We start from the raw sequence: 27,960 nt of genomic DNA on the forward strand, positions 1-27,960 counted from the left end.
AATATTTAACGAGGAGGGTTTTTATTTAGCCCAGCTGATATATTATAATATACATGATACATTAAGATAATGTCGAAAACTTGCCGGCACGTGGCACTCCTTACATCTAGGAGACATGGAGAACATCAGCATTCTTTTTGTGTTGTTTTTTGGGCAACCAAATCCCTCTCCTTTTCCACTGCCTAGGTCCCCACACTCTCATAAGAAAAATAATTAAACCTTAAGCAGGGTGTGCCAGTAGTCCAAAACAGATTCCATAACAGGCCAGAAAAACAAACCATTAAGCTGAAATACTGTATTAGTACAGATTAAATGTTAAATTTGGTGATAATTGCCTGAGGAGTTGTCAAATTATTGAGATTTTGTCCATGATTGTATTTAAATAATATTGGGGTAGAGTTAAACCGTTGCAATTGTCAGTGTTTCAACATTGTCATCGTTAAAATAGCCACTGTAACTGTTCCAAAGATTATGTCATTAAAAAACCATGTTATGAATTTCAAATCCCCCAACTTTTAAGATTCATACTTCTTAGTTTATATATATTCATATTATCTATATGTGAAGCCATTAAAGCCTGTGGGGATAAAGAACATTTTGAAAATTTTAATTTTAATGATTTATTTAGCATACAGAGATCTGAGTGAAAAAATATCTATATATTTGAAAACCTAGTTTAAAGTGTGGTTGACAACTTCCCTCCCATCAAATTGGTGCATGTGAGGATCAGCGTAGTGCAGCTCTAAACAGTATGTTTGAGTTGTCTTTGACAGAATAAAGGAGGAAGAAGAAATCCTGCTGTCTGAAATATTTCAGTTGGTCAATAAATGGAGTGTTACAAAAGGCTTTGCTATCACTATCATAGTTATCAGACATTTGGCTGAGATGCACCTATTTGTTCTAATAGCTATGCAATGCCAAATGATGGAAACCTGAGATGATTTAATTCACATAAATCGTGTAACAAATACTCAGGTGTAACCACAACTTAAACTCAATATCAGGAAAGGTTACAAAATGTAGGGGTCAAATTTTGGTTGTGGATTAAAACTTATTTCGAATATGTTTCCGTTGCTCATTGTGAACACACTGTAAACACTAAATTACATCGTAAGAGGTATTTTGTAGATCTTTATCAAAAATAGGCTTTAGAGTGTAGAGCTGCCGTTTCAGCACTGTGGAGTATACAGGCTGGCATTGACAGCAGCAAATATCTAATGTTCCTCAATTTCAAACGTTGGGATACACACCAGATTTTGTCACAAATGCTTTCTCAGTGCCAGATAACACCAGCAACAGAGATACAGAGAGTTTTATTATTGTGTTTTGCTGTTTTATCTAAAGGAAAGTTAAAGCCATGCTGCCAAGTCATTCAGAATCCCTTGTGCCAGTCATCATGATGCCCAGCTAACCAAGACAAACACACTGATTACCTTGTGGAGATGATAGTTTGCAGTGCTGTGTCCAACATGGATGATATCGTTTGACTGAAAACTCAGTGAGGCACCCATGCTGGACACAAACCTGCTAAAATGTTTGTGTCAGAGTCATAAAACCACAGCAATTATTTTCCCACACAGCATTACAAAGATAAGTATGACAGCGAGCTGGCGAAACTTTGTCATTTTACAGGATTCCTCGTGAGACACAGTGGTGATTAGTGAATTCCCATGAGCTTTAATATGACTGGCCAACCTCCTCCCTCTGGCATCATTGTATGCCCGCAGGCTTTCCAAACAATAGCACGCCTATGGTTATAATTGGAACCTTCCTTACTCACACTTACTCCTATTAAAACAATGATTCTCTGTTTCAGCACTCTCATTACAATCCACAGAGCTATTGCTCCTTTCTGCTACATTATTTATCTCAGGTGAATACTGTAATTGCAAAACGGCCACAGTTTCTGCATGTGCTGTATGCCATGAACATGTTACTCAAGAATCTATTTTTAGTCAGGCCAGTGGCATGGCTCAAGGGTGACAATGCCAGTATGTCCGCTTGATCCATCACTTTGGTCGAGTTTAAGTTATTGACTTATCAGATCAAATCTCATAACATTGGAATTATAGCTTCACAGCTCCTTAGTGGTGGTCCCTTGACCTTCCATTAATGTTTCGATCAGGTCAGTATCTTTTAACAGAAATGAATTGACCACCTGATAGAGGTGATAGTTGAGCTCAGTTATGAGAGTCCCTAACTCACTTGGAGCAGCACATCAGTTGTTTTCAGGGTGTCCCTGAAAGCAACAACATGTTTTTTTTTTACTTTGTTTGTTTTTTACTCTTGACAAAAGGTGTTTCAAATATGTTTGACTCTTACCATCAAATAGCCATTTGATACTAAGGGGCTTTTCTACAAAGCATACAGAAAGACAGAGTTTGAGAAGGATTTCTTTCCTTTATATTACGTCCACATGACGTGATATTTGTATTTCAATCATTTTTTGTAACTTATTGGACTGAGACAAACTGAGGAGACAACTTGCCCATGCAATTGCAATGCAAACATATTCAGTTTTGCCACAGAAATTGGGGACATTAACCCTGATCTACGATCAACTGTGAATTTAACCTCCTCTAGTGAAACAACCCCAAAGATTAACTCAAGCAGGCGTACTCTAAGATCTTGAGGGGATGAATGGAGTAAATATGATGTATTCAGACAAGTGCACTTCAGACAGCAGTCCTCTCTACTGTAGGATATAGGTCAGAGGTCTCATTATATTAACCCACTGAGAGACCGGATTTTTGTTATGAACCTATAGGAGAGCTTGAGTAGATCCTTCAGTGTATTGATTCATCCATATTCCCTGGTATATACAGTATTTTGTATGCAGCAGGCTAACATATGAGCTGCCACACAGGCAGTCAGTCACACTTGCATGGTAATAAGGTGGTTTCCTCATGCAGGGTTTTCAGACAGGCAGTTGGCCTTCATCAATAGATTCTAGGAGAAGCCTGACAGCGCACCTTTCAGGACGGCACTGGAGTGTGTGACAGTAACCGTCTGTTTGTCCTCATGCGGGTTTCCCTTCACTCTCTCCATCGACCAGTCAGATAAGAACACAACAACAGCAGTGCCTCTGGCGTAAATACATTTTAAATTGCACAAGTTTCCAAAAACTTCCAACTGTGCATTTTGTTTCTTCATTAAATCCCCCCACTGTCGAAGAACTAACCTTTACCACAAAAACACATACGTACCTTGAACTGTGGACTTTCACCAAGCCCTTACAGTAAAGAAGCAAAAACATTTAGCTTGTTTGGATTTGACTGCAGTAATTTGAGGCACCAATTAGGACCATTTCATGGTCCACTGGTTTAAAATCCAAAAATGGTCTCCAAATGTAAATGCTCTGTAAATTCCAGGCTCTTCCATATTATTTTAGTTTATATAATTTTCATCTTCAATTTTTGTAACTCATTTATTTTATCCTATCTAAAAGCTTTGATGGCTATGCAAATCACTTGAGTTGCCTTGTTATTGAAATGTTTTTTTTAATTCTCAGCCTTGCTTATCACCTAAAGAGGAAGACTATCAGTCTTCATTTTTAATAGGGCCATTTCAAGAAAAAATCTCAAGAAACTGGACAACTTTTACTCAAAAATGTGTTTTCTCGTATTGTTTCTTCCCTCGGATATTAAAACCCTTGATACAAAAATAGAGTATTATGTATGCATTATGTGCAGAGTTGGAAATTAGAAATCTCCGTATTCATCTGCTGAGAAAAGGTTTCTATCTGCTCATATAGATGCTCTTATTCTGGGCATAGTATTAAAAAATATCTTAAAAGAAGGTTTGGTCACCTATGACTTTGGTGTAGTACTCTCCTGTGAACCTCGACTGCAGTAGTGAGTAATATGACAGGTATGAAAGAAGTAAAATATCTCAAGGTAGATTGAATGAAGTGAGCGCTGAGAATATATGTCCATTCACTCTCATAAATATTAAATTGAATGCTTGGTATGTTGTGTATAAGATGCACTATGTGGAGCAGTATTGTGGGATTCCATGCCAGTGTTCCTGCGAAAGAGCATTGAGGAAATATATGAGACAGCTGGAACGCAGGCAGCCTCTTACTCATGTGTCTGTCATGGGTTTTTTTTTTCAACATGGAAAGTCCATCTGTGTGTCCCCGAGGTCCCTGTCAAGCTGCGCCCTACAGTAGATACAGTAGATGGCATGCAGAGGGAAACTTAAGGACGTGCAGTTCACCAGCACTTACTCGTGCTAAAGGTCCAGAAATACATGTGATGCATAATGGACAAAATGCACATTGCAGATAAGTGTTTGAGTTGTGCTGAATGTGACATTTGCTATTAATATCAAAACCTGAAATGCAAAAAATAAAATGTAAGAGGTGAATCATGGTGTTTCAAGGTGTTTCTCAGGAGAGCTGTTTCAATACCATTACCATTATTCCACTGATACAGCCCAAAGTAAGATATCAGGTATCCATCAATGGTTACCATGTATCTGATGTGGCCAGTGCAGGTAATAATGCGTTACTGTACGTTACAATTTTCAGTAACAAGTGGTCTTTCTAGATACTTTTCAAATTCAAACACTGTTAGAATTACAGAACCATTTAAAGCACTCGTTACTCTTTACTTTAGGCTAGCAGACAACAACAAAAATTTAAGGTTTATTGACACTCATCCAGTGGGCCAGGTTACGCTAACATCAGCACAATAGTGTCCTATGAGAAAAAATGTCAAGTGCAGTAAACACACACAGGCTGATGACAGGCTCCAGTTAAATGACAAGAATATAGTGGTGCAGGAAGGAAAACTTTAACCACCACCATGAATAGTCATTTTGATCTCATGAAGCACCGAGCTAAACAACAACCTACCACACTAGTTGTCAGAGAGCCCGGTGCTGCAAACTCCGGAGACCCTGGTGCAGATCATGTTAGCTTGGCAGACCAAGGAGGATCAATACCGAATCAACAGACAAAGCTTGAATATAAATCATCACCACCTCAGGACTGAACAGACAGATAAGCATGGTATGTTGTTGACGACATGACTCATATCAACTGTTGAGTCTGTTTCCTTCAGAGAACTGATATACCTACATATTGAAATGGCTACAATGTTATGAAAGTTGTTTCCTCTAACACTGCCACAACAACAATACATAATGTGTACATTAATATGAGAATTGAAGCAAAAAACAAATGCTTTAGTTACACAGGAGGATTTCAGGGGCAGTCCTCCTGAAACTCACAAGAGATGACCAGGAGTGCATATGTGAAAACAGCTTGAGCTTATTTCAGGCAAACCAAATATGAATACAAAGTTTTTCTGGATTGTGATTCCATCCAGGGCCGATTCTTTCAAATAGAAACTTCAAGATAAGGAAAATATGCATTAAAAAATGCATAGTCTGTTTAATTGCTATGCTGCTTTATCATGTATCTGTTGGCTCAGCCACCCATCTGTTCATCAGCTGATGAGGATTACTTTAGATTTGAAGAAGCTTTGTTGGATCCCGGAACACCCCAACTCAGTCTGGCACCACCAAGTCTTAGACAGGGAATAGGGGAACACGGGAAGACAACATTTTACAAGTTTTATTTAGTGATTTGTGCTTTCAGAAGTGGTTTCTTGCTACATGTGTTTATTGTATAACTACAGTTTATTAATCTGCTCCATACAAATCGTGCATCATTTTGGTTGCCTGGCAACCCGACAGTGACATCATTCATCCAAGAAGTCAAGTCTTAAATACATAACTCAACTAATAAAATGAATATTGAAATTTTAGCATTGAAATGTCTTATTATAATTTGAAAAGTTATCTGGTAAAAAAAAAAAAAAGAACTTGTTCTAGTCATAGTGGTAGCCATATGTTAAACTATCTAGCGTCATTTTCGCAACAATGTTATTAATGAGGTATTAATAGTGAAAGTATTGTTTTCACTTTAATTTCTGGTTTTGCATTAGGATTCTAGAAATTATCTCCATATGAGACAACAAATGAATAAGAAAAGAAGGGTGTAAGCCCCTCTGACCAGGGGTGTGTCTAGAAAGCCAAAAAGATGGCTTTGGCCTCCCTTGGAATCTTATTGGCCTCCCCAGGTGCCAAAGCAAAATCCTTAACTATGATTGGCTATGTGCCTTGCCAGAAGTGTTTTGTTGAAATGCACTACTCAGGCTTTGTTGCAACAGAGAGCTCGTAGTTTTCAGTGCTCAGATGTTTGTTTGCAGTTTGCAAAATTAAAGCACAGAGCCCCAGTTGGGCCACCCCAGTCCAAAAAGTTTCGACACGCCCCTGCTTCTAACAACCAAAATCTAGGACTCTTAAGTCCAAGTAGACCCAGTCCCTCAAGGTGTTCTTCAAGTATTGAAAACTGAAGAAAAAAAAAGTAAGAAAAAAACCCATCATAAATCATCATTTATCATCAGTGTATTGTTTTGGCACCCCTTGTGGACAGTGAAGTATTATCTCTTTGCTTATCCTGTCTTATCACTTACAGTGAATCTTTGCAGTTGTAAATGTTAATAAAGCTGTTTCTTCAGCATGCCGTTCGCCTCGTCTGACACCTACCCAGTGGCAGTGGTCACAAGCATTTCAAACAGGAGAGGCTTAATTAAGAATTAAGAATTATTTCTTTAACAATTTAGGAAATAAATTTGCAAAGTCTTTGGCGATTAGACTCCATCATGCTAACTTCATGTTCTCGTAGAGGTAATGAGGCTGACAGCAGGATAGGATACGCTCTTGTGGAGTCTAGACACTGGTGGTGGTGATAGAAGAATGCAGGATGTGGTGGATCTGAACTCTGCTGAGCTGGAATGGAGGTAACTGGGGCGGAGGAGGGTCGCAGCAATCGTACTGAAATCACTAGGAAATCAGTCAGTTCCATAAACAGCTTAAAACTCATCACAGGAGCTTAAATCAAGACCACAATCTTTTCCAAGCCTTGACCAAAGTGTTCATATTGTTAAGACCAAACTGTTCATCGGTGGCACATAAACGTCTGACTACAGTCAATCTAATAAAAGCGCCTCTGAACAAAATGTAGGCAGAGATGACAAAATCAATTGAGTGAAATGTAATTGTCATTTTCAGGACACATTGCTGACAAAATGTGGGATTGTGATCAAATTATGATTTGAAGATATGGACAAGAATACAAAAAAATCTCATTTGATGTTCTGTTAAGGGAAGGTTAAGAAGGGCTAGGTATTAATATAACACATTCTATACAGGAAATTAACCTTAACACATTAACACACAGGCGGACACATACATTAAAGGCCTGAGCTAATGTCAGATACAGACCAGCCAATGTACATGTTTACAGGTTGTTTCAAAACATAAGGCCATACTCCATGTATTCTTGGTCAGAGCTGGGACTTAATATTAGCTCTTGTAAGCTGCAGAAAGAAATGTTTGTTGGTCTGCTTGCATGTGCTATTGCAGTAGAAAACAATTCTTCACATTAAACTACTTCTATTATTTCCTCCCACCAGCAAACAATGCTCACCAAGAGAGACCTTTTGAACCACTTCTCAAGTACAAGGATGCATCTGTGAGAGAAATGTTGTTATTTATCATCTGCTTTGTTTTAAAAAATGAAAAAGTACTTTCAAAAAATTTAAATGGATGAGTCCAGTAGGTTTTGGAGTAATTGATATGGGCGGTTTTTTTACCTGATCCTTTGCAAAGTGTCTTGAGATAATATTTGAAATGGTGCTATACAAAAATAAAGATTGATGATGAATAACATGAGGAGGTTCAGAGCAAAGACTGGTAAATTATTCCCACGGTGTGAAAAAAAGACAGACAAGAAGAGGGGAAGAGGGTCTGTGGAAATCGATAAACGAGCGATATTATTGACCTCGTTGGTCCTGACTCTCACCAACCTCCCAGTCTTTACATGTTTCCCTTTACTCTACATGACATTCTGATGTGCTAATTATGGAGCACAGTCGTTTCTTCAGAATGTGCTAAAACACCCAGCTCAAAAATAACAATCTCTTGGAGAGGAGACAAGGGGGGAGAGTTGAGTCAAGTAAGGGGGGGGGGGGGGGCTGTTGGGTTCAGCTACAATATCACAAGATAAACAAGACCCTTTTTGAAGTTAACACCAAAGCAGGATTTTTTTCTCTCCACTTGAAGCGTTCTGTGAAGACGGAAATACAATAACGACAGAGCCCTCTTCAGTTGCTCTGCAGGAAATAACAGATTTAATAAAGCACAGCAAACCTACAATATTACGCATCAATATACTGTATATACAGGACAGATATGAATTCTTATAACCTCAAATCATTGAGGACCGTCCCCGGAGCTGCAGCAGAGATACAACATTTTTTGTAATGATCATGATGGAGTCAGTAGGTGTTTCATTCATTTCAGGAGAATCTATTTCTGAGAAGAAAATATGCTTGTTTACTTCACCTGAGTATTTATTTTTCTGGTAACTTTTTATTATGACATACTGCCTTTAACACAAATCTGTGTGCTTTCTCCTCCTTACATTCAAAACAGGCCCATTACTTCAGCCTTTGTGCAGTTGTGGGAATTTACCAATTATTTTATTTTGCATAATGGCAGCTACACTCCCCAACTTCAACAACAATTATAATGAACAGGTCAGACAATACCACATTCAAGAGACAATTTTTTCAGTATCCATCAACAACAAATGTAACAGGATTAAAATGATGTAGAAGATGAATAAAGATGAATCAAACAAGAGGTGGAAACTTGACTGTTGCGACAAGGTGCAAATGTCTGAGCAGCAGGACATTTGCCATGTGATTTACTCATTAGAGCAGGGAATGTTAATTGATGTCAATATGTTGTTTTTAATTCATTTTATTTAAAGTTAGAAAAAAATTACGTTTCAAATCTGGCAATTATGACGCAAGGTTTATTTTTGTGCAGAAACAGCCAACGAAATGTCCTTCAGAGGGCGACTTTATACTTTTACAGTGTGAATATATTTATGTGCCTGTCCTGTTTCACTTTTACTGAAATAAAGAAGTTGAAACAATACTTTTACTTTTATAGACTAGAGTCTTTTTAAATAAATTTTTTTTTAAAAAGCATCTGCAATACTTGAGTAAAGAATGTGTGTACCTTAGCCACTTCTGTTTTATTCTAAGGATACCATATTTTCATTACTGTAAGTGTAGTCTGCAAGGAGAACAGCTCAAACAGTGTTGCTATAAGAGGTGTTTAATTTACAGGAGACAGACTGTTGAACATTTCTGCAAGGGTTATGAGTAGAGATGTGTTATTTAAGGATGTGCAACAGCTTCAGCGTTATTATTAACTTCCTTATTTTTTTTTACTTGTTGCAGGAAAAGTGTGGGAATAGCTCAATATGATTCCATTGTTCTGCATCATTATGTCTCCATGTGGGTATTGCTGGGTGAAATTCGTAAGTGTAAAAATGTGTAGGCTGTTAGGACTGAGTCATCTCTCATAGCCGATTCTATACAGCTTAGATGGCAATAAATTCAAGAGTGGGGAGACATAACGAGGATAACTACAATCAGTACAAAGATGATGAAAGCTTCCAAAATATTGCCAGGCTAATTATGAAGGAATCCTTTTGAGGCAGAGAGAAACTGGCCTGTCTCCCACTGTCTTTCCCACATCCCATCCTTGGCCAATGTCACAGGCAGCAGCAGCCTCCTCTCCAGAAAGCAGGTGATGACGTTGCTGCCAGCCTATGGAGATGCACCCCACAGATGGGAAAAGCAGACTTTCCCGGGGCCGTCCCTGGCACTTGTCCTCCACAGTTTTATAACGCTCTTCATCGCCACAAAGTGCTCCTCAGGGATAAATAGGGGCTGTGTAAAACAGTGACATCTCAAAAAAAATCCCACCATGGGCTCGTCCCAGCTCTCACGGCTCGATTCATTAAAACGGCCAGGCTCTGACTAAAGGCGCCAACAAAGAGACTGTTGAGGGGTTGTGACAGTAGAGGTATGTATTCAAATTCTACAAAACACTCAAAAGCAAGAGGCTTCTTTTTGAATCTCTACAACTGTGAGGTTGCTCATTTACAGGGAGACACTACTCCGCGCGCGTGCACACACACACACAAACACACACAAACACACACACACACAAACACACACACACACACACAGTCCTTAATATGCTTCTAAAAACCATGCTGTTCTTTTGTCAGAGCATCACTAAAGGAGAACAAAAATCCATATGATAATTTTCTTCCTCAGCAAAGAAGCCCTGAGTGTAATTGGGGCTTGAGAATGACTCATACTAGGGAAAGCGGACGTCCAGTCTTTTTGCTCATCTGTTACCTTACTTTTTACTCAGCACCATCAATAGACATGTAGCACATGCTACTGAAACTCCTGGCATAATCTCTAAAGTTAGTTGTACAGTTAACTGTGATTTGGTTAAATATCAACAAGAGACTCACAGCTACACAAAAAAGACCACAGATCATGTACAGAGACAAAAACAACTCCTGGAAAGCATTAAAAGGTTGTTTGAGTTGTAGTTTGAAATGTTAGGATATTTACCTATTTGTTTTGTTTGTTTGTTGTTTGTTTCAAAGAGTTGACCATACCAATTCCACTTGCAAATGCTATCTAGAGCTTCAGCCAGGAAATTGTGAGCTCAGCTTGATAGCTCAGTTAGCCCAGTACAAAACATCCAAAATACAACTGGATGCTTTTATCCAACAGATTAGCATGGATTACAAAATAGAGATGAAATGTGTAAATTAGTGTAATTTTGGGGAACCTTTGGACAGATCTAGTCTAGTTGTTTCAGAGTATAGTTTCATTTCAGACTGAGCTAGTTGTCTCCTGATTGTAGACTTATATTGAACAGTCAATGTGATGTGGTGTCGAGCTTCTCCTCTACCACATTTGGGAAGTCAGTGGATTTCGCAATGTGTTAAGCTGTCACAATCAAATGACAGCTAGAAAATTATTAAAAAAGAAAAAGAAAAAGAAAATAAATTAAAGGGACTTGTGTTTAAAATATCCGCCTATTTTTCATGTTTTTTTACTTCTTTTTTGAATGTTATCAATTTGGGGATATTTTAATTAATTGCTATTGAAATTAGTTTCAGCGGGTTAAAACAGGGTGGCAGTAGGTCAGTCTGTAGGAGCTTGGGTTGGTAATCGCAGTGTCGCCGGTTCAAGTCCACGTGTTAACCAAAGTATGTTAGTTGGTCTGGTTGCTGAAGAGGTGCCAGGTCACTTACTCAGCACTGCTGAGGTGCCCTTGAGTAAAGTACCAAACCCCAAAGTGCTCTGACGCTCTCTCACTTGCAGCCCCTCACTCTGACTTCTCTCACTTAATGCATGACCATAGGTCCTGTTTGTGCATGTGTGTCTTTTTTTTTGTTGGCCTATTTGTGTGAGAAGCATGTCTCCACATATCATAGTGTAAACCAGAATTTCATAAAGTATGTAAAAAAATAAAAAATTGAATAAGCCATCATCCCAACGAGTCTGTTGGGAATCACTGAAATTATTTGAATCATTTCATCTTTACAATCAACCCCGACGACAAGCTGTTTCAGCAAACACCTAAAATCGTTCAAAATAAAATGTATTCATCAACTGCATGTTTCAAACAACTGATGACACACAATGCCGTCTTTACGCAGCAGCAACAGCACTGATAAGACTGCATCAACACATCTGCACACTCATTAGCCGTAATTCAGTCATCAGTAAATTCTGGTGTTATAGAATATTTATGCTCAGTGTTTGTCATGCGTGCAAATCCAGCATTAGTCATACTGTATGTATCCATTGTGTGCAGCACATGTTTTTATTACCGTTGACCTTTCAGGGATGTTTCCCATCACAACATTGACAAAGCTAAACAACTTAACATCACTGACTTGTTTAAGGAGGGTTATTGTAGAAGAGAACGAGTGTTTAGATGTTGGATGAATTTAGCCACCGAGGGTGTTATTTAATACAGTTAAATGATAAAGTTTGCAATCCTTTATGTTTGAATAACTTTCTAAAGGGATCCAATTGGAACAAAAAAAATAAGTGAGTCTGAAGTGTCCAGGAGATAATAAGTGAGACAAGCGATTGTGGCCAGTGGTAAAACTAGCCAATTAAAAATTGTAGTGTATGAGACAGGGGTGTGTTGAAATTGAAAGCAGATGTATTTTCTGAAAATTTAAAAACACTATGTTTTAAACATTTACACAACGTAAAACTGATACCAAATGATACCAATTTGAAAATAGAACATACACCAAAGTACCAAAAATTTGAAAAATATCAAATTAAGCTTATAATAAATCAGCAGCACCTTTACAGATTTTCAGGACACATTACTCGGTATACAGGCATAAAATATTCAGCAGCTCACTGTGAACACATTATCTGAAAGCAATTACGTCTCTGCGACCAAATAATTAAATGTAGCAACGGGGGAAATTGCTAATAAAAAGTTCTCTTCAGAGCATGTTTGTGTATGTGTAGCTTTGTGTAACATACATGTGTTGTGTATTCAAAAAATGGTGAAAAAAGTAACCAAAACATACACACGGTACCCTACAGACACCCGGTACAACACAGTAATTATGGAGTGGGAGGGTAATCCAAATGAACTGGATAATTACTCATATTCATCGCCTCCAGCAACCTTTCATCTGTGTGTGAAAGGTCAGTTGTCTTTGCAAGGCAGAAATGAACTCTCTGACAAAGTGATGGATGTCTGAATGTTCAAACACATTCATCCCAGATGGAATCTAATTCTAGCCATAGCAGAATCTCTTCCGCTGACAACTTGATCCCATGGAGCTGTAACAGTGAAGATGCAAGGTATACTTGTGTGGATGAATGCAGGGAATCGGACCATTTCCCTTATAAAAAGAATGTATACAAACATTGGATTAAAGTAATATGGAATTATGATGGCGTTTCTCTGCTGCATGCGTCACTGTTTTCTGTAATGGTAGCCAGCGGGGGAAAACCAAACACAGTATAAATCGTGGGCCTTTAGTCTTAGTGACATCGATGGTGGCTGCCATAGTGAAAATGTTGTCTCAACCCAAATTTCGGTCAGCCTAGCAACAGGTGAGGCGGGCCTTAAGCCGATAGACAACAGCTACAACGCCCCTAAGTATGCATAACCCATCCTTCATTAAATCAAATCAGACGAGATGTCAACAAAATCATCACCTGAACAGTGTGGCCAAAGAGAAACAAATTATTCAAACCAAAATATTTTTTTGTACCAGGCTTCAAACATGTTTATGATTAGGGTGCTGGTGACCTAGTGGTAAGTTTGATGTACAGATGCTTCAGTCCTCAAAGCGCGCAGCCACTGTTTGAATCCGACCTGTGGCCCCTTTGCCGTATGTTTTTGTCCACTCTCTCTTCCCTGATTTCTGACTCTAAACCACTGTCCTGTCTATGTAAAAAAGTATGTATAAGTAGTAGTATTTTTATTTCTGCTGTCTGCTGTTAAAACTTTAACATGGAGTTTTATTTGCCTTCCGGGCTTTTGGAGCCAGCCTCAAGTGGACTCTCGCTGCAGTTTTCTGCACTTCTGCTTGGCTTCATTTTGTGACACCCGAGGTTGCTGCTTTGGGCAAACACACTGTACTGAGGTCACAGCCTGATGTGCTTCAGGCTTGTAGCAGCTTTATTTCTGACCGAAAAAACTGATTTAAACTCCATATATAAATGATATGCATAAACTGTAGATACAGATAGAGACTTCTGGTTGAACACTCACTTGACTTCATCCATATTTCTGCACATTTTGTGTAAACTTATAGATACAGACAAAACAATACCACTGGAAATCTAGAGGGCAGTGTTGAGCAGCGTAGCCAACAGCTCAAGCCAGACCTGCAAAACATAGCAATGATGAATGCTTTAGAAAATGGCTGAACTTGCCCCCGGCACAGGAAAAACTACAACAGAACAGCTGGGCAGAGATTGGACGGGAACTGAACATCAGTTGGACGGCAGCGATGGTGAAGTGAAGTCGGTACAAGACTGCACCCTTTAGTGGATGCATTTTTTTATGTCCATATCATTTAAAAGGTACACATAAATATGTATACATAAAAGAAGTAAAAGTAAGCCTAGAGACGCAGGGAAAAGACAAAAGTGTTGGATGCAAGGATGTTACTTACTACGTCCCCCTTGTCCTCTCAACACTTTTCTCTATTAAAAACATTTCACAAAAATCCAGTTCTGATAACAGCCCCTTATAGACCTGGAGAACGTCGTATGTGATACCTTGATATGGAATGTATTTTCTGTTTTTTGCATTGCTTTAAATGTATTTGTGGAGCATTTGCCATTAATGCATTTCTTTCAGCTTCTGCTGAATGTTTTTCATTTACAACACATTCCTTTTGTTGGTTTGTATTGGACGTATGTGTGTGATTGTATTTTCATCATTTCTAAAATTGCAGCACATTTTTTCACAAATGGAAATCTACTGGACGCTTGTGGTGTGTTTGCCCTTGACGGCCGCCTTACAAATACAGCCAAAACAACAAACTTGTGAGATAAAAGAAGATGCTTGTTTACCTGAATGGAAACATCACTGTACGATCCCCCAATGACCCCAGAGATAGCAAGGGGAACCTCGTTCTGGATCGGTCTGGAGCCGTCAGGGCAGATGAAGCCTGGATCGTGGACTTTGGTGAGTGAGGCCCGGACAAAATCGAGAGACTGCTCTAGAGCATATGTGTCCTTGGAGCAGGTGTCCAGGATGTGGGCCCCCAGCTGGAGTCCAGGGAGGATGCGATCGCTGGAATTAATCTCATCAAGTGCAAGTAACATGGCTTCCAGTCTCTGGATCCCTCTCTCCTCATTGATCTTACCACAGTCCTCTGTCCCCTCACCTTTGTGGTGCACAGGGAACAGACCTCCAATTACCAAGTCTCCATCCAGGATGATCTCACGTTTGGCAGTGGCCGGTAATCTGGAGATGCTGGGCACGACTCCCAGTATAAGGAGCTCCAGCAAGAGCATGTGGAGAGGCCAGTAATGGACGGAGAGGCCCAACGGCCTGGGGCAGAGCACTAAAGTCAGCATGGCAGGACCGGGAAGAGGGGCTCGGCTGGTTGAAGTAGAGAGAAGCAGAGGTTTACAGGGTCTGCAGGCGGATCACTTTCAAGTCGACATTCCAGGGGTTCAGCATGTTTGATATTTCCTGAGTTAATAAAAGGAAAAAGTAATGACCGGATTAATATTGCATAAAGTCTGTTTCACTTTCTAATAACCTACTGTACATCTATCTATCTATATAACTATCGATCGATCGATCGATCTATCTATCTATCTGTCTATATATCTATCTCAGTTAACACAATAAAACCAATTATTTTCTGAAAAAATACATTATGTAGGCATACCCATTTTCATTTTCACTTTTATATACTTTCTTGCTAACAGTTTAATTCAAAGACATGAAACAGTATCAACAAGGCTCTAACACCACTTTGTGCCTTGGTGGGGTCGTTTCATATCTGAGTCAGTTTATATCTAAACTTTCTTTGGCAAGTTTATTTCTTTACAGTTTTCTTATCGATTTTTGCCTGAGCTTCTTTTCTTTCTCTCGCCCTAATGCAATCTTTAGAAATGTTTCAGAAAAAATAATGCTGTTATTGGACAGTCTGAACTCGAGTTTGCTCTGTCAGAAGGCTGAAATGGGTCTTTGCAACTTATGAGTTACGTTTTGAAGCAAAACAAAAATGGAGATAACTTCAGTCGCGCTCTCGGGGGTTTCCAGTGTAAAACATTATCACTGCAGTTTTATCTCAAAGACAAAACTGGGAGTTATCGCTGCTGAGTGACCACATCAAACATTTAAAGATATTTAAGGCTCCTCTCAAGTGGAGCGTAATTTCCAAGCTTACAACCGAGATATCACATAAATGGTGGGTCTCCTCAATGGATGGGGTTGCCATGGAAACATGGTTGGGCAAGAAAAAAAAATAAAGGTTGGACTGCAGGGGAGTGGGCAGTGAGACATGTATGCTAATACGGATTCCTATTGTGTGGAGGTGACAGGTTTCAGGCTCGGAAGGAGTTGTTATGATGTGTGATTAGGGAGGAGGGCTGGTTCAATCACAGAGCTCTCAGAGAGGGGGAACCAATCCTGTTTCTTTCCAACACACTCACTCGTCACATTTATCAAACACACACACATATGCACACACACACACACAAAGGGGTACAACAAACAATTTGAGTTACGCTGTCTGTACTCAAAAATGTGGACTTCTAATGACTGACATCGTTCCTGACTTTTACCTTTGTTTCTTTTTCATAGAATACATCTTAATTGTTGATCACATTATTTGAAAGAGTGACGCACAAATGATCTGTGTGTCTGGATTTTTAAGATTCAGGTAAGGAACAGTCACACTGGTACACACACACAGAGCTGCTCTGTATTTTGGACTATTGGATATGCAGCCGCTCCCCTCTCCATTAAGAAGCAGCAGGGAGCTTATTAGTGACTTCTCCTATTTGTCACCCATTGTTGTTACTCACATTATAACAATGCATTCAAATTTCTCCTGAACTGAAATATAGAACTGGTGTCTTCAGATTGTATTCAGTCTGAGTGTTTTCTGGATCCTGTTCTCACAAAAGCAGAACAGAGGTTACAAAAACACCAGCTGGAGCAGCTACACCCAGATAAGTTCATCCAGTGTGTGTGTGTGTGTGTGTGTGTGTGTGTGTGTGTGTGTGTGTGTGTGTGTGTGTGTGTGTGTGTGTGTGTGTGTGTGTGTGTGTGTGTGTGTGTGTGTGTGTGTGTGCGCGTGTGTGCGTGTGTGTGTGCGCGTGTGTGTGCGTGCATGTTCTTGTATGTTTTTGCAGAGACATTTGAAGAATACTCCTTGACATCCCAGCAGTAGTGCAAGATACAAACAACAGAAAACCAGGAGGAAAGAGTTTAATGAAGACTGACTATCCCTCCTGATAAATATTACATCAGGTTGTGGGTGGGAAACCTTATGGTGAATTCATAAAGACGTAAAGTCAAATCTGCCTAAGAGCTGCTGTATCCTTTACAGTAGATGCAGGGACCGTGAATACTTAGATTATTATATTCCTCCAAACATCTGGACATAAAGAATGGAAAAGATATGTATTCCTTCTTTTTCTGCTTTAGATTATTTTTAACAATGGCACGGCATTCTTTGGGATATTGTATACAAAAAAACAGAAAGCTCATGATTTGATTGGTCTTGCTGTCTCTACATTGTGTGTATTTGCAGCAACTGCTTAACTCAGGAGAGCAAACAGATTGAAGTAAAACATTTTAAAAGCACCTTAAAAAAAACAACTTAATTGTAGGGAATTTGAAATAAATGAAGATGTTTTGTTAATTAGCGATAACAACCTGGTTCAGCTTGATGACAGGCAGACTGTAGAATGTTTTGAAAGAGGAGGTAACAAAATCCCAGTTGCGAACTCAGGCTGTGTGAAGGGTGGAAGCAAAAAAAGAGGGCACCAGCTGTATGCAGTGGACAGAACATTTTCTGGAATATTCTTAGACAGGCTGTATGGTGCTGTATCTTCATTGTTCTTCCCTCAGTGCCTTTTATTGCATATTCTCTATTTTCAGGGCATCATGTTGAGCACGTCCTTAATTTTTCTCAATTGAATGGCACTCTGGGGGGCACATTATAACGTTTTCTTTGTCATATCAGCTTTCTAAAAGTCCATTTTGATGCATTTAATTTTACACGGGGGGGGGGGGGGGGGGTTCATAACAATGACTCAGAGCATTCAACTACTTTGTTTTGTGATTTCTTTGAGGTGGCTGGAGAGTTATCATTTCAAAGATCTGAAAAGAAATGTCTCCAAAATAATTATTTTTCAAATGCAATGTATTTCTCTTTTTTTTATGAGCACATACAGTAAAATGAAACTAAAATGTAGACTTGTTTGGGATGATCCACAGACCAGGGGTGGTGTTGAAACATCTTTAGCACATTTGCCCTTTTATTAGAACCAAGGTGAGAAAGTAACTGTGAGCATTCAACATAAAATGTCTAATTGCTCCTCTGTGCTGTCTGCTGGAGCAGATGGGGGCTTTCCGGTTGCAAAGACGAGGTCACGGTGTGGATTAATGGTCCAATAAGAGACAGCCAATTAGGCAGGCCTATAGGTCAAAGTGAGGCTGGGGGTCCAGAAGAGCCTTTCAAAACCCGTAAGAAGTGCAAATAAAGACTGGGCAGATTGAAATGGACATGAAATTAAGCTGTAACAAATATAAAATCAGATTTCCGAGTAATATTTCAAATGGCGGGCAATCTTATCAGCCTTCACGAGTGTTAAATCTCAGTCTCTGATTAGTTTAAAGTAGCTCCTATCATCCCTGGGATCACATCATTAAAAGTATCTTGATGTAGAAACTGCTGTCACGCTCACACTCAGCCACTCGCCCCCCAGATGTCTGAGCACAATATTCCCTTTTGAAAGCCGAGTTCAAAAAGAAAAGGCAGTGTGCTTAACTCAGCTTTGAACCAGCAGCTAATGCAGAACTGCTCCCCGCCCAGGACAGCATTTCATCAACATTAGCATAAAGAAGCTTTGAGAGCATCTTTCCATATGGCTGATGTGTAATGTATGACTCACTGCAGAGTTGCTTAAAGCAATGATGCTGATTGGCACGTTCAGTCGTAGTACCGTATGCATGTATGGAGAAATGTGCTATTCATGTCTGGAACAGGCGGAAAAGATGAAGGACTGGCCACCTGTTTGTCCTTGCTGAAAAAGTCCACAGTGAATATGCAGGATAAAACTCTGCAATGTCTTTTTTAATGTCGGGATGTATAATTATGTTGTTACTTATCACTTCAACAACATCACCTTAGACTTTGCTGTCTGGATTGTTTGGATATACGTTTCTTGAATACATGACATGACGTCGAATTTTATAATCTAATCCATTACACATTAATCATTAGGCAGATTAAGACCTGCCTAAACACAGCACTTGTCCATTGAGATATATCTAAAATATTGAAATATTGCTGTCTGTTGATTACATGACTAACATGCATGAAGGATTATTATTTGTTGGGATTTTTTGGTGGTTAATATTATGACTAAATATTCAAGATGGATTACAGATAAAGTTACACCATTTACCCAAGTAAAACCAATGTTATATTATGCTACATAACAACATATGATTATATTATGTAGCAAACTAAACCATTAAGTGAAAAAAGTGATAATTGCTCTTATTCTGTAAAGACCCCAAAGGGTGTAAAGGTCCCAAGGTGCTTGTACAAGTAAAACTAAAATCAGAACAGAAGGATGTTACAGATAAAAATGTAAACAGTTATAATTAACTTGTAAGTGTTGAAACTGGAAGTCCCCCTAAAATGTAAAATACAAGTGAATCGAGCTGGTGCCTGAAGAATTTAAAATAACTTTTGTAAAAGTGAGCATGTGAGAAAATCTAAGACAAACCACCTGAATTGTTTGACATTATGACCTTCGATGATGATCCTTTACGTTAACTATACCTTTTTCAAGCAAATGTCCCATTATTTACTAATAATACATTAATAAGAGAAATGTTTATCTGCCTTAATTCACTCCATGAATGGTTTCCATCATTCTATCATATCCAGTCAGGACACAGTTTATCCCTCCACCTGCATGTGTCAGCTGAAGGAATTAAGAAGCCTCTGTGGTGGACAGCAGCCAGCTGATTAAGAATTTGAACATAGATCAAGTGAATCATTTCATCAGAAAATAGCTCAGGGGAATCTGGTTGTTGGGCTGATACACTGGATGACCACATATGATTTTAAATGAGTGCTTTAAATCTCACCTGGATGTGTAAGTTATTGGGTCTAAATGAATGAGAGAGAAAGGGTAGATACCAGAATGTGAACATGTCATTGATAACTGAATGATGGATAGTATCTAATAAAGACAGGATAATAACACGCATGGAGATGTGAAGACATTAGTGTACTCTGTGACCATCAAGCACTGTCATCTTCTTACTTGAAGATAAATCCAAATTATATATCTTACCTCTGATGCACTAGCAACATTTTCATGCATGCCATTATTTTTCCTGCAACAAATAATTTTACATTCTCTCTAAGCTGCAAATACTCTCATGAAAAAAGCCCAATTAAGAGCATAGTAGTGTGTCATTACATTGTTTAAGGTTGAGGCTGAAACAAGCACCCTGATAAATGTGAGTCTAATATTAGATTATATAGCCTATAATTTTTTAGTTGGTATGATTGTGAATGTGCTGCAGATTCTCTCAGGTCAAATGGGAAACAGCTTCACACGTTTATCATTCAGGTGTTTGCTGCTCTATTGGTATAGTAATGCGGAGTGTTTGACAAGTTCAGTTGCTGGTTCCTTTTGCTTTGAGACACTGAAAGATTTAAGTGCAGTCTTAAAGATAATGTTGCTCTACGATTAACTGCTTATAATAATAAAGGTAGTGGACGAGAAAGTGAAACTGCAGGAAGTTTTATCGGGATAATCAACAAAGCACTCATTTTCTATGGAAAAACCTACTTCTAAGTCAAAATGTAAGTTTTTAAATGTCCTTTTCTTACCTGGCAGGAGCCCTTGATTTGTCTTCTCTTGTGTATCTGCTGGTCGTTTCTTTTTCCCACGCCGACCTCGCGACAAGCACACAGTGCAGATCTTCACGTGCTGAGTGGAGTCCAGATGTGGTTGACTTTGAGCATGTTTGCCAGGCAGAGGTTTGGATCTGTCCTTGGTCCTGAAGTCTTGCTCGCACTGGCAAGTGTGCCAAACTCCCCTCTGTGCTCTCAAACTCCTGCCCGCAGTTAGAAAAGGTGGGTAGCAAAACCCTCACGGACCGGAGTGATAATATAACCTACCGCCCAGCAGAGCTCATACTATGTCCATTAGCAGCAACAGCAAAGCAACCAGCTGCACCGAGTGGCTATGAATACAATTAATTGTTATTATACAAATTTCCAGGCATTCAATTTTCCTGTTTAAAGAGCTGCCTCGTCGAAAAGTTCGTCGAATAAACTTAAAAAAGCAGATCTGTTGATAAATCCTCCTTCAGCGGCGTCGAATCGAGCGCGTGCAGCTTCTCTGAGCAGCACAGCTCTAATGAGCGCTCGCGCCTCTCACAAAGCCTCTGTTTGTGAGTGAGTAACGGCACAGATACAGAAGGGGACTCAACAATAATAAAACCCATCTCACCAAAGCAGGGGAAAGTCTGATAAGCATAGGGTATAATAGTCTGATAACCTATATGTGCATTCAACTCAAAATCCTGTTTCCAACTTAGTATAATTTCGTCTTTCTGAGTGACTCACCCCATTGCCTTCCCTATGAAGCTGAGTTGAGTGGTGTCAATCTAAATTTTAATAACAAAAAAAGAATATAAAAAATCTTCTAACTAGACTCTACAGGGCGCTGCAGCTCTCCAGCTAAAATTAGAAAAATGAGAAAAGAGAAATGAACATCAACTTTTTTTTTGTTGTGTCTCTCTCTATGAAGGCTGGCCAGCTCCTCATTCACCTCCATCTCATTAAAACTGAATCACTCTCCAGATGAGAGGCTCAGCACTTCACAAAGTAGAGAGGCGCAGTTTGAGTTTTCACTGAAAGGATGAAAATGTCCCACAGACACACAGACACACAACTAACAAGGGAGAGAGAGTTAATATCATTTAAAGGCACTTCAGACATATGGGGGTAGAATAGGGGCATAACTGAGATCAAGGTTAAATCAAATTTTTAGTTTTTTTTTACAAATAACCTTTTCTGCATGCACAAACCAGTTTGACATGAACCCTGATGCAAAAGTAGATTAAACCCTCCCTGTACTGATTTCCCCCTGTTAACTTTTTAAAAACTGTTCCTTCAGCAGTGCAAAGGTTAAGGTCCTCTATACAGCATGCATTGATGCAGTCGAAAATTCTGCAGATACAATGCTTCATGCAACAAACTGTGCACTTGTTTTCTCATCAACAACACCATTACATCAGCAGTATTACTGCTGTATGATTAGCAAGGAGTGCATTGCAGGTCTGCTGCACGCACCAGTTTGTTGTTTGTGTCCGACTCAGGCTGCACTGTAAAAAACACAGATAGTTAATCTAGAGAGCAAAAGTTCATTCAGTCAAGAATTATTGCTCACCCATTTCTGTCACCTTCACAAGTTTAAGAAGCAGCATCACATCACCTTTCCGCATCTCCTCACCTCGCTCTCACCCACACACACACATACACACCTCATTGTTTTCTAATGTTTCATTTCCGTGCTAACAATAGCTACCTTGCAGTGAGGAGATGTAGAAAAATAACTTTTTCTGAGTTCTGTGGCAATTAAAATGACGAACGGGTCCTGCTTGTTGCATAATTCCCTCAGCTAACACAAAGGGACCAATTTTCTCTCGGAATAGAATTGTAGTTTACATTACAATAGCGGAGGGCATGTGGGTAGAATGCAGGGTTTAGATAGAAACCTGCCAATTAATGTCAAGTGAAATTATAGGGCACAGAATAAAAAGGGTTTTTAGCCAATGGTCAGTGAGCAGCTGCCGTCTGACTACTGCTCTCTCTGTGGTTTCCTGATCATTGAATGTTACAATACAATAATAACAAAGCAATAACACCAAAACATTTTTGTTTGATCTCGCTGGTGTGTATGCTTTTTAGAAAATAATTCACCACTTTAACATGAAAACATCTTTTCCTCTAAAATATCTTATAAGCAGGGAATTCAGGTTTGGTTTAGGAAGAAGTATGAGTAAAGAGAGCAAAGAGTAAGTTTGATTATATTGCAAATTGTTTATGTTTTCTCCCTGGTTGGCTTTTGTAATACAATGCCATGCCATTGTAGTTTTTAAATGAATGCCTTTGACATTCCTGCTGCCATCTTTAGAATGGAAGTGAATTGACATTTTTGTTGTTTGCAAAAACTTTAAATACTCAAAAAACAGTAAAAATACATTAGCCTCCCTTATTAGAAGTTTAGGAGCTACATTACTATAGAAAGTTTGGCTTCCCATACTAGACTTTGCCAATATTCCATAACGATGGCTTTTTTTTTAAGGAAAATATTTAGCAGTGAAGCTTTTCAACTTGTTTTTCTGACCTGTTGTTCCTTCATTTTAGTGTTGTCTTTGTATCCGTAGCAACAGTTGTCCCAATCTCTAGGGAAAAAACTTAAATACAATATGACATGGCCTACTGATAATACATACATCAGAATACACTAAGATACTACACAAGGGGTATATAATAGAGGATATAACAGCCACTGCTCTTAGAGTGGTTTTATACAGAAAACATCCCAGGCCTTCACGCTCCCATTGAAGGCTCATCCATCTCCTTTAACAGTATCCTGTGGGAATTTAACCCAATCTTTCAGATACCGGCACTTAGATTAAAGATAGAAACACCCACTATAGATTATCTTATTTGAAGAAGATTTGTAAGCTAAAAGCTCAGCACTGTGCAAATTAAGTATTGGAGGCATACCCATTTAGAGTGAATAATAAATGACTTAGGCTGTTGCATGCTCACTTTTTTTTGTTGTAAGAATGTCCAGAAATTTAACGTGCAGTTGTCAAGACAAATTCCTAATGGGCAGTTTCACACCTATAGATCGCCACAGATGCAATATTGCTACGGTTACTTGTCAGTGAGGCCTGGTCCAACAAGTAAAGGGTAACTGAATCATTTTGCTTTGTATATGGCCCCAAATTATAAATACAAGATTGTTCCAGATTTTCCATTGTTTTCCAGATAAATTTGGCCATTTTCACAAAGGTTGATGTGTGGAAGCAGCTGGTTATCGTCCCACAGGGAACCAGTGGGTGTGTTCATGATGTTGCTATGCTGATTCACACTCACTTTCAAACTTTCATGTTGCAGAAATCTTCAGAAAATGTGTTTTAGTGATAAAAACTCAAAAACAGTCATCATATGAAGCATTCAACTCTTCCTCCTCTAAACGCTATGCAGGCGCCAGCCCTGACTTGATAAAGATCACTGATTGGATAAGTAGATGAGTTATTTGAAGCTGAACAAATGTCTTAACCTGATTGTCTAAATTTTGTCATTTTTCTAATGGATGGCTTAAAGTAAGGTGATGATGGGGGTAATGATAGATCCACTTGTTTTCAACCTGGCCTGGATAGAATAATTACGTGAAGACTTTAAGCAGATTCATAATTATTTCAGTTTTGATTAAGTACAAAAACACAAAAACAAAATTAACAGATGGTTGAATTTGGTAGCCTTTTCAGGATGACTAATGCTTCACAAGTTGCCTTCTGACAATTGAATGCCAATGTTATTTTTTAGTATAAACTGCATGATGTTATTATAAATACACAACACTAAAGGAAAGGAATGTCTCTTTCTCTGCAGATATTATTCACTTGTGCCAATGTGAGAATGGTAATCTGGAGGATCTGCAATGCTCTCATTTTATTTCAGAATATGAAAAGATGTGTAATCCAAACTGGCATATTGTATACAGCTTTCCTCTGACTTGTACACACACACACACACACACACACACACACACACACACACACACACACACACACACACACACACACACACACACACACACACACACACACACACACACACACACACACACACACACACACACACACACACACACACACACACACACACACACACACACACACACACACACACACACACACACACACACACACACACACACACACACACACACACACACACACACACACACACACACACACACACACACACACACACACACACACACACACACACACACACACACACACACACACACACCCCTTTGAGCTACGAGCACCCTCACTGTGAGGAGCTCAGTGTGATCTCTTGTTTGTTGGAAGATAAAGGATATGGATATGACTGGACATACATTGCAGGCGTTGGGTCATCAGGTGGTCTTTCAGGCTGCAGCTGCCATATTTATTTCAGAGAGAACAAGAAAAAAAAAATACAAAGATTTAAAAACAAAAAAAAACAAATGAAAATCAGCTTGTGCAAAGAGGCGGCAGATGGGAGGAAGGTTGAGAAAGAATCTGATGGCTAAACAGAAAATAAATTATTTGGGAGTGAATGTGTGAGGGTAATTAGAGGATGCTTCAGGCCAGATGTAGAGAGACTATAAATACAGAGCAGAGACGCTGAGCTTTGCTTTCACTAATAGTGAAATGAATATTAATGGTCAGCCCACTTGTCTTGTCATCTTTCTCCAGGCGTGATAATGGCAGCAGGCTTCACACTTACCATAATCATGTTCCCAATCATAGAGGTGATCATTACCAGTGCAAGAAGAAAGTAATTATGGCCTCATTCACACGTTCTCTTTGGAAATAAGGAACATTTTAACATTTAACCAATAGAGCTATGCCGACACACAGCCATGTAAAGACAATCATTGAGCACTTATAACATGGTGCACAGATTTCAACCAAACACAAGAAACACAAAATAAAACAACAGTACTCTTCAAGAGGTCTACAGTATGTGCCCACAGTCATTTCAGTCCTGTATGTCAGTTTGTTCCATAGACTGTATAAAAGAAGGGGATGACAGCTGTGAAGAAGAAAACTATGAAGAAGATACTTTATTAATCACCTAGGGGAAACTATTTTCTTTTCTCAAGAGACATACTGTACTACACACTAGTGTTGTTGTACCTGAAATCGGTCTCAAGACAAGTCTCGAAAACACTTTGATGGTCTCGGTCTCAGACTGGGCGGACTCCGGATTTTAAATCAAGACCACTCAAGACCACCATTGAAAGGCTATTTCTCCATGTTATTCCTCTGATTAGAAGAAAAACGCCCCTTTTCGAAAAGAACAAACAACTTTAATTCATTCATAATTAAATTTGTATCCCCCAGTCACAGCTGCAACCTTCCCGCTGTAACGGTTTAAGTGAACGAAACGCCTGCTGAACACAAGATGATGATTTTTCATTGGTATTTATGGTCTTGGTCTTGTCTCGGGCTCGCCCTGACTTGCTCTTGGTCTTGACTTGGTCTCAATCATTAAATGTCTTGATCTTATCTCGGTCTCGGAGCACTATGGTCTCGGGTATGTCTTGGTCTCGGTTAGTGTGGTCTTGACAACAACACTACTACACACACACAGGCCGAAGTCCTCCCCTGGTTTGACAAATCAAGTCACCATCTTGTGTTTGTGAAACCATTAGCATGGCTGATCATATTTGGACAGGATAGATATGCAATGTTAAATCTCCATCCTGATTGACAGGTAGCCCTACAGCCTTTAGCCTGCTTTATCATTTATTTTACTCTAATATGAAACAAATTGACAAAATTCTTAAAGATGACTTGAATAGTGGATTTAAGACCATTAACTCATTACAAACTGAGGTATTGATTTACTAAGAATGTTCAATTTCCTGTTTTTATGTTTTTATTTCCTACACACAATCTATTGTTTGTGATACAATGAATTTAAACCTCTAACAGAATTTTTTGTATGTAGCTTTACAAAAATCTAGTATGAAATACAAGTGGCATGGAGCTTCATACAGCAACATATAAAGAATTCTCAAATATTTGAATTATATTGAAACCAGCTGAAGACTTCAACTGAAAACATAAAATACTGATAGATGTTCAAGTAAAATTCTTTGGCTAACAAGTAGTCAGTGTATCCATCTCCTCTCATTATGATAAACATTATCACTTCAGTTACTTGAGCTACCTGAATAGCAACTGAAGAGTTCAAGTGATCGTTGGGGTTATCAAAATCAAGCAGATTCAAGCACCCTACTTAAAACACTCCTATTTAAAGAGTCAAGTTATAGTTTGTTTTTTTTGTATTATCATCAAATCCAGTGAAAAGACCAACATTTTGGGGGCGCGGGTAGCCTAGTGGTTAGTATGCACAGCCTTGTACGGAGGCTATGGTCCTCCAAGCCGGTTTGCCGGGTTCAAATCTGATCTGTGGCTCCTTTCCCGCATGTCATTCCTAAATTGTCTCCCCCCCTTTTTTGACTCCTTCCACTGTCCTATCAACAAAAAAATAAAGGCATAAATAGCCCAAAAACTAAACCTTTAAAAAAAATAAAGGACCAACATTTAAAATGGATCGAGTCCACCATCAGATATCGCCATGTGTTGCCAAGCCTGGCAATACTTATTCCCCTGTTTTTCTAAAAGCTATTTGACAACACAATTGGTTAAAAATGGAAAATAAGTTCAGCCATCATGAATTTTGTATATACTATATTTGACCATGAAAATTGTGGATTAATCCACATCCAAAAGTAGTCTTCATACACTGCACTACATACTGCTTTTTATGTAATGTTGGCTTGTTTCGCTGTGTTTTAGGTAAAGATCTCATTTGAAATGTTTTGTTTCAAAATGACCAGTTTCCTTAGATTCATATTCAAGGATCGGCTCCCAAACTAGTGAAGATGTCTGAAAGTATTGACTAACCCATGGTGGTGGTCTTTTCATTGTGTTTGTTCACAATATCAAAAAACAGGCTTTCGTATCCTTAATTATTTACCCATCTCCTCATGAACACAATGTGAGACATGCTTTATAAACTGCACATCCAAATCTCTTGAAAATCAATCCAAGTTCTCTCATCTTTAACCAACATATCTAACTGAGCTCTCACTCCTCTCCAACAACACCCCACCACTCCTGCGTGGGAGCCTCCAGGCTCTTCTGGTCGGAGTCTCCATGAAGCAGCTCTTCTCTCTCCACCCGCTGTCCACCAGTCTGCTCACAGTCCAGCTCTTTCAGGGAGATTCCCCCCGAGCTTGGCTCTCTGCAGTCTCTCTCCTCTTGATCCTGGATCCTGGATCCTCTTGATCCAGAGCGGACCGAGGATGCCGACAGGGACGTCTCTCTGCTGTCTGACAGGAGAACCCCACTCCCTGAGCTGTATTCACTGTTGGAGTCTGCACCTAGAGCAGTGACAAAACAAAGGGAGGG

The 27,960-nt window shown here is 39.1% G+C and overlaps 2 protein-coding genes across 2 annotated transcripts in view; both read right to left on the minus strand.

Annotated features, from left to right (window-relative positions):
• Positions 1–21,498, minus strand: part of grm2b (glutamate receptor, metabotropic 2b) — a 28,835-nt gene extending 7,337 nt beyond the window's left edge. The window contains exons 1-2 of the mRNA XM_061042991.1: positions 20,567–21,498; positions 14,532–15,159 (exon numbers count right to left, since the gene is read on the minus strand). Coding sequence (XP_060898974.1) covers positions 14,532–15,041 — 510 coding nt within the window. The 5' untranslated portion in view covers positions 15,042–15,159; positions 20,567–21,498. The remainder of the gene's footprint in view (positions 1–14,531; positions 15,160–20,566) is intronic.
• A 3,415-nt stretch (positions 21,499–24,913) lies between these two features.
• LOC132978011 (testis-expressed protein 264 homolog) overlaps positions 24,914–27,960 on the minus strand; it is a 41,159-nt gene continuing 38,112 nt past the window's right edge. Inside the window, exon 4 of the mRNA XM_061042992.1 lies at positions 24,914–27,932. Coding sequence (XP_060898975.1) covers positions 27,637–27,932 — 296 coding nt within the window. The 3' untranslated portion in view covers positions 24,914–27,636. The remainder of the gene's footprint in view (positions 27,933–27,960) is intronic.

Source organism: Labrus mixtus, chromosome 7 (genome assembly GCF_963584025.1).
Source record: "Labrus mixtus chromosome 7, fLabMix1.1, whole genome shotgun sequence".
NCBI lineage: Eukaryota > Metazoa > Chordata > Actinopteri > Labriformes > Labridae > Labrus > Labrus mixtus.